Source organism: Salvia miltiorrhiza, mitochondrion (genome assembly GCF_028751815.1).
Source record: "Salvia miltiorrhiza mitochondrion, complete genome".
Classification (NCBI taxonomy): domain Eukaryota; kingdom Viridiplantae; phylum Streptophyta; class Magnoliopsida; order Lamiales; family Lamiaceae; genus Salvia; species Salvia miltiorrhiza.
This window is the reverse complement of record NC_023209.1, coordinates 475,001-482,500: the sequence shown is the minus strand read 5'-3', so window position 1 is coordinate 482,500 and position 7,500 is coordinate 475,001. Positions and strand designations below refer to the sequence as shown.

General features: G+C 45.7%; 4 protein-coding genes across 4 annotated transcripts; 3 read left to right on the top strand and 1 right to left on the bottom strand.

Moving 5' to 3' along the window:
• Positions 1-431: 431 nt before the first annotated feature.
• Positions 432-866, top strand: orf144b (hypothetical protein). Its single transcript has one exon. The coding sequence runs from the start codon at positions 432-434 to the stop codon at positions 864-866; it is 435 nt and encodes a 144-aa protein (YP_008992397.1).
• An 859-nt stretch (positions 867-1,725) lies between these two features.
• Positions 1,726-2,028, top strand: orf100c (hypothetical protein). The gene has a single exon. It carries the CDS (start codon positions 1,726-1,728, stop codon positions 2,026-2,028), a length of 303 nt encoding a protein of 100 aa, YP_008992396.1.
• Positions 2,029-4,280: 2,252 nt separating this feature from the next.
• On the top strand, positions 4,281-4,631 carry orf116d (hypothetical protein). Its single transcript has one exon. It carries the CDS (start codon positions 4,281-4,283, stop codon positions 4,629-4,631), a length of 351 nt encoding a protein of 116 aa, YP_008992395.1.
• A 2,231-nt stretch (positions 4,632-6,862) lies between these two features.
• orf122b (hypothetical protein) lies at positions 6,863-7,231 on the bottom strand. The gene has a single exon. The coding sequence runs from the start codon at positions 7,229-7,231 to the stop codon at positions 6,863-6,865; it is 369 nt and encodes a 122-aa protein (YP_008992394.1).
• Positions 7,232-7,500: the final 269 nt, after the last annotated feature.

The following is a 7,500-nucleotide window of genomic DNA, read 5'->3' as shown; positions in this document are numbered from 1 at the left end:
AGTAATATCGGACTTGTTGAACTACTTCCGCGCTTTCTCTCCTGATGTTCGTAGTTATGAGATACTCAGCAACCGCCGCTTTCAAGGATGCGGCTTCTGATCTCAGCTCTGTAGTTGGTCGACACGATCAGCTCAGGTTGGTTTGGAACGCATCTTAATCAGCTCCAGTTTTGGTCTCTTCCCAGCTGCTTGTGGATAGTAGCTCTCTTGATCAGTACTCGGCTCCGTTTGACTCTCCTTTCCGCATCTGATCTCCTCACCCGCCTCCACCACCTAGCACCCCATCCCTATAACCTTGACCTATATGAAGACTATGGCACTTGCGGGAACGAATATGGCATCTACGGAAAACCTACGGATCTGGATATCAAGCTATAGCCTACAAGCTTTCACTCCAATATAGCTGTGACTACTCCAGAAGTGGCGATCAAATGGCTACCTATGGAAGAAATCCTCACTCCATCTCCATCACTAAACCCTTCCAATCATTTGTAGAGAGAATCACTTTATGGAAAGGTTGGATTGCTTACTTCATCATTCTCATCATTGCTTACTTGATAATCATCATCATACTAGGCATTGGTGTGATCGCTTACTATAAGTTATACACCTACAGCGGAGGTATGCACACAGATATCTACTCTTTCGAATTGACTACTCTCAAGTCTAAGATCGAGGGAATAAGCTTTAACGAACACGAATACGGTTTCAGATCGGGTAAAGAGGAAGCTTTCAAGGATATACCAGAGGGTGACTATGGAAGGATCAATAAGAAAACCATCGCTTTGAGAAAGGAAGAAGAAAGTTCCTCAACCTCATCTGCAGCCGCCCTCGTAGTCTCATCAAAGGGAGGTTTTTCTATCTGATCTATCTGTAACTGATAGCTCGAAAGACGGCTTGGCAATAGTGAACCCACCAGTCTCAACTGTAACTGATGATCTGTCTCATTCGTCTCATGTGTCACTTAGTAAATGTAATCAAGTTTTCAATGAAGTTAGGACAGGATTAGCGATCTCTTTTTGCCTCAGCTCTCATGGATTAGTGGAAGCTTTCCCCACCAGAGCGGATATTACCATCTTGATCTGCCCTGGATTTCCTCTTCTTTTGCTCCGGATTACCGGTTATTGATCGAGAAAAGAGATACCAATCTGCTGCTGACCTCCTATCTATAGTGCGAAACTGGCAGCTAAGGCCTCCGAAAAGCTTCTTTGTTATCCATTCTTTGATAAAAGGCTGCTGCTTCACTTCGGTTTACGCGCCTGGAACTGCCCTTTCTTTTCTGATTCCTTCGCTACCGGTGGAAAGAGATACCTATCTCCTGCTCTAGCCTCAGCTTTGCCCTATTCTTGAGATCGACGAATGCCCACTACTAATATAGTACCGGTTTTGGCTGGTAAGCCTGTTCTTCAGCCACAAGATACCCTCTCATCAACTAAAGAAAGGAATTAGCTCCCTCAGCTTTTCTGCTCATACTTCTGTCTTTCATCCACCAACTCATCGACTACTGCTTCTCCCTCGGGATTAACAGGGCTTTCCCTTGAATTAGCTCTATCTAAAGTATGCCCGTTATTAAAGTTAAAGGAAGACCGATCAGCTGCAGCCCTTCTATTTGCTCTAGGGTTTACCCCTTTCATCGGAGGAAAGCTACTGTTGCCCTATTCTTGTTCTTGTAATCTGGTACTATTTAAGGGTTTCTGCTAAGATCTGACCTCTTATTTGCAAAGGATGGGCTGCCTCTTCTACTTCAGCTCTACTATATTAATGAATTTATGGGGCGAATCCCCCTTCTTCTTCGACAGATTGGCACTAAAGACCGATCTACCTCTTCTCAACTGGTACCAAAAAGGAATTCTCACTACTTCTTTGGCTATAAGCCCATTCCTGCTAAGGACTACCTTTGCTACCTGTCTTCATACACAAGATCTTAGAAAGAAAAACTGGTTATTTAGCTCGACTTTCCCACTGATCAGCTCTGAAAATGCCTCTTTTCCCTTTAGTCTGGCCACACGTCTGTACTATATAAGATAAGGCTTTCCGCTCTGTGGATGGCTGCCAGTTCTACTGATGCTTCTCCCGCTTGTCCTTCTAATTGCCCCCTTTCTCCTTTGAGTTAGCTCAGCTTTGCCATAATCCAACTCGTCGACAAAGGAACTCGAACTACTCTGTTTTCTGAGCCAAGTACGTGCCCCGGTTCCTTCCCTTGACCTGGTATTTGGCATTGGACCTTTACCCTTGCCCTTGACCCTAGACCTTGGCCTTGTCCTTGGACCTGTCTCTTTACCTGGTATTTGTCTCTTCCCTTGTCTTTTTCTTCGTACCTAAGACCTAGGGAAAGCTTCAAATAGCCTCAGGGTAAAGGGCCCTTGTCTCAGGCTCAGGTCCTTTTCTTTGTCTCTTGGTACCGTTAAAGGGCTAATAGCAAAGGAACCGGGATAGAATGTATCCACCTTTCCGATCAAACCATGCAACAAAGTAGCCACCTCTCCAGAACAAGAGGAGAAAGACACTGAGAAAGTTACGTCCTCTTTTCTTGAGCAAGCCGGAACCGAGAAAGGTCATACTAAATAGATAGGAAACTAGAGTTCAGAAGAGTTAGCAAACCTTTCCTTTCCTAACAAGGGTCCCGACAACTCATCATTCAAAGAAAACAACAGGAAAGAACAAAGCAAGAAAGAAGGAACTCTTCGACTTCTACAAATCCAGTACTCTTCCGCACCGATTGTCCTGGTAAAGGGCCAATGCCAAAGGCAATAGCTGCTGTTTAGCTCTTTTTAACACAGGAAGGGACTTCTGGCACCCGTTTTAAACCCTTATCTTTCTTAGTTTCGACTTTCTAGTTTGGCAGCATATCTTCTCAGCTTTCCGTCTTTCTGAAGCAGTGTGCCTACTGAGTGAGACAGAGACCTGACCGTCGCTTCATAAGATGTGTGCTACCCTCGGCGTGTGTGTTTTTTCAACCGCAAGCCAGCCTCCGATCGAGCATGGTATGATGGGGTACATGAGGTTAGACGGGACTTCTCGCTGCTACAATGCTACGAATAACTATACTTTGAGTCAAGACGTACCAGCCTGCAGCATGGAATAATAATAGCGGAGAGCTAAACTAGAATGGGAGGGGGTACATATCTTTCTTGAGGAAGGCTAGGCTGAAAGAAGGAAAGATCTTATCGTTTCGTATCCCACCCGAGCACGTAACCGAGCAGCCAGAGTCTGTAAGGAAAAGGCGCAGAAAGAGAAAGGGGCCTCGATGGTATAATCACGCACAGAGGCGGTTTCACCATGCCAAGAGTGCCCTTTTCGCCATGTATAGTTGGTCTTCACTTCAAACAAGCTCCGCCCTTCCTTAAGAATAAGGAAGGTTCTACCCAGCTGAGCACACTTTTACTTTGATTATGGGTCGGGCGCAATTCTTTTAAGCGGAAAGCGGAAAGGGGATTACATAGCCCTGCTCTAACTTCGTATTCCTGGACTTTCGAATGAGATTGTAAACCAGCCATTTTCACTACACCCGGCTTACAATGAAAATGCTTCCACTGGTCTGGTGTGTAAGCAGAGCCTTCTGATCTTAGCAATTAGACTTCACGACCGACCAGGATGGCTCCTTCCTTTTTTGTTTTGGTTGACAACGCCATCCGATGATGGATTTTCGTGATATGTGGCCGCGCCTATAAATAGGAAAAAGCCAGAATAATCAATAGTGGGTTTCCCTCGATATGTGCACTCTAGAAGTGAAATCTTCTTTTCTAAACCAATCAATATGGCGACCCGGCTGCTATCTTTCCCTAGAAGTTCTTTCCTCAACCGGCCTCAATAAGGATCAGTGATTTACAAGCTAAACGAAAGATCTAATCCAATCGGCCAATCAATAGGTCTAGGTTTAGGGCGACCCGTAGCTACATCAGATAAACTAGAATACCGGGAACGAAAGTATAACTATTTAACTCATCTTTCCCCATATGTACTGAGGAAGTTCGGGGGAAGGCCCTGTCCAAAGGGTAAACAAACACCCAAACCAACTGTCTTAGAAGCTAGTACAAGCCTGGCTCACCAAGCTTACAAGGAGTGGAACAAGTCTTAAACCCGTACTTACCATGGTGCTTGTTGCGGCTTCCCAACCGTTTCGAGTAGCCCTAGACAATGCAAGCTCCCTGGCTAAAATAAAAGGCTTTCCCGTAACCAAGACGTAAGTCCTTGTCCGGTGGCTTCCTCCCATGGATATCCAAATAAACGTTTTCGGTCTTCTAAAAGCGCAGGTTCGTCGGTAAAAATAGGTTCTGGCGATGATGCCAGGAACTCTCCGCTACTGTCCTGACTCCTACTTTCGCGATTTAACCGCTACTAATAGGGCTAAGGATAGGGCCCTAGTAGTGGCTCTAGCAAGGGATCAGGAATACGGATATGGTGCTGCTACTAATTCCACTTCCCACGTTGTTTATGAGTTACTTCCTTTTGCTAACAAGAGAGGGAAGCCGAAGGAGTATCCCGACCGATATAGCCCTTCAAGTGCAGCTAGAGCTAGGGCCCTATTAGTAGCGGTATTCAAAGAGTTAACCAACCGGTACGAACAACAGGTATTGGACAATCTATTGATAAACTTCCGACTTTGCTTTAAGGAATCGGAACGTGGATGAGCCTCGGTTTCGGGAAAGAATCGCATCCAAGTGAGGGAAGCCCTCGGATGGGGTTCCCGATCGATAGAGGTAAGAGGTTCAACTTCCAACGTAGCTACCCGTTCCGGTTAGTGGCGGGATTGTCCTTGTCATTGGCTATGTCATTGGAGGGAGCAAAGTGAATACCGGTTCAGCAACAATAGCTTTGGCGGGGTCTAGGAAACACGGTTATTTGTCTATGTCGGTTGCCATGTCCATGTCCGTTGAGCAACACAGCTTTCCTTGATCTCTTCGGTAGCCCGCATCCTATCTCTTTGGAGACTTATCTTTGGATCTGCGATCCTTGTCTTTGCTTTGACTGGAGCCAACTAACTCGAACTATGTCCTCGTTGCTGCTCTCGGGCTGACCCTAGCTATAGCGTTGCTTACAGTCTTTTCTGAGCTAAACGAACCCGGTTATTTGCCAATGTATGGAAGGAAGTCCCGGACATGGCCTTACGTCTTTCTTCCGACTTCGCTCTTGCCATGCCCAAGGGCTCTGGCTATGGCTCTATTAGTGGCTGTTAAAGAGTTAATACGAATATGGTGTTGCTAACCCTTGATAATTGGTAACCTATGGTAAACTTATGGTGCTGCTCTAGCAAGAAAGTAAGGGCAGTTGTTCTCTTGTTCCTGTAGCTCTACTTATGGTACTAACGGTGCTTCTTTCGCGAGAGAGTTCTGGTAAGTGATAGTGGATAGAAGAGTTCCTGTTCTCACATCGGACTGGGCGCACCAATGGCTGAAAGGTCCTTGGTTGTGTACTCCCCTGCTGTTTCTTGCCTTTCTTGAACATCCTGCGATTGCTTTAATAACAAGCTAACGGTTTCAAACGAGAGGTAAGTCGGACGTTGCTTTGGCTCCATTGCCTGTTCATCAATCGTGGAAGTGACTCCTGGGCTTACTTCTGCTTCCCTGGTTGCCTCTTTGTTCTTTCGCCTGAGGAGCCTCACTTAGCAAAGCTAATCGGCATTTCGGACCTCTTCACGATAGATTCCCTTGGGCGGTCTGAAAACGTAGCTTAAAAGCCAGTAACAGTAGCTAATTCGTTTTTGTTCCTTGTTCTTTCGCTCAGAGTTGTTGTAGCTCTGCATCCCTTTCGTTGTTGTTGCTTTGTCCAGGGGGACTAAAGAGGAGCTAATGAGGAGGGGCTTCAAGCGCCATCCCTCGAGTTGTAGTTCTTCGTTGACTTCCTTTTTGTCAAGAGCCGGTACTGAGTTATTGAGTTAATTTGAGCAAAGCTCGGATAAAGTCGTTAGTTTTAGTTGTTCTCTTCGGGATTGACTTGAAATCCCTGATCTTTCTTCCTTCTCTATCAATCTGTGAATGAATCCATCGGTATCCCTGGTATGCATTTTGGAGTCCCACTAATCAACTCATGAATCCAGGTCCCTGTTCGTATCAAGTCCCTGGTAGGAAAGCAAAGACCCGAAGGACCATTTTTCCTTCTTAGTTACGAGAGATTTGCTATAAGAACAACTAGCTCAAAATGAAAAGCATGTCAAAGTGGTAATTCGAAGAGAAGACCCGAAGGACTTTTTCTTTATTTGTTATGTTACGTCGGTCTTTGAGAAAAAGGGCAGCCGGAATAGCAATTCTTCCTTCTCTTACGCGGATGTGATGCCCGGAACTCTTGGAAAAACAATCGCGAGTAAACCATCCTACTAAAAAAGCAAAGACAAGCGACAATACCCTAAGTACAGGTCTTTTTTCCATTGGTTCGTTCTTTCGAAGACAAGGACCCGGAACAAAGGCAAGAGCTGCAGTTTCATCAACAGGAAAAGTAAATACGGAAAATAGTACATCGACATCGGAATTGGTAGGCGCAAAGGCGGGTTTATCAGAAGATTGAAATAGGTCAACAATTGAGAAACCGGGAATTGGAAGAAGAGAAATCGAATACCCAAAGGCGAAGTGGGAGGTTTGAGCAACGAGTTCGAGGTATTAGTTGAGGGGGGGATCCATTAATATAAGAACACGCGCGTGAGAGGCAGGGAAGAGCAACATAGAGGGCAGCGTTTACCTTGCTTTTGGGGCAAAGGTTGGCAATGGCGGGTGAAAACTCCTATATTATATAAAGGCATAGTCGGAATTAGCCCCATCGGCAGAAAGGTGATCACTTGTGAAATCCCCGAGTTGAAATAGTAGAAATGGGAAAAGTAGGAATAAATAGCGTATATAAAGAAGAAGAATGGGCAGCAAGAGCACGTGCGTCAGTCCTTGTGATAGGTGTTTCGACTGAGGAGTAAGATTGTCATTAGATGGGGAAAGTGGACACTTCCTGAGTTGTGACGACCCATGGAATACCTCGGGAGAGTAGCTCCTGACTTGGAAGGTTTCATTGGCACCAGTAGCGGTAACCCCGAAAGTATAGGCAAAGTACTCCTATCTTCAAAGGCGGAAATGTCAATAAAAGTAGAAAGTGGAGGAGTTTCGTCAACACCCAAAGCAAAGGTCGAAAACAGAACATCGACGTACGTTGGCGGAAGAAGAAAGGGTGGTTCAAGATAGGATTTAGCCGGGGACGCGTGAAAAGTAGAAGCACCATCGCAATGTGCAGTCAAAGGCAACAGGATGGGCATCGTTTTATGATTCCCTGTAAGGGTTGGAGTTGACCCTATATGCCTCAACTGAAGAAGAAGGTACAAAACCCCTATCAAGTCGAAATTCCCACCATCAGGTGAAAAGGCGTAAACAGGCCATCCACACCAGAATAAGAGGTCGGGAAGGGATGTTTTCACTAGGAGTTGACCGGGTAGACATGAATAGTAGGGGCACGGGCTAGATGGGCGTATAAGGTCAGCTGGTTTGTCAAGAGAAGGTGGAAATCGTCGCTAAGTCTCGGTTGAAA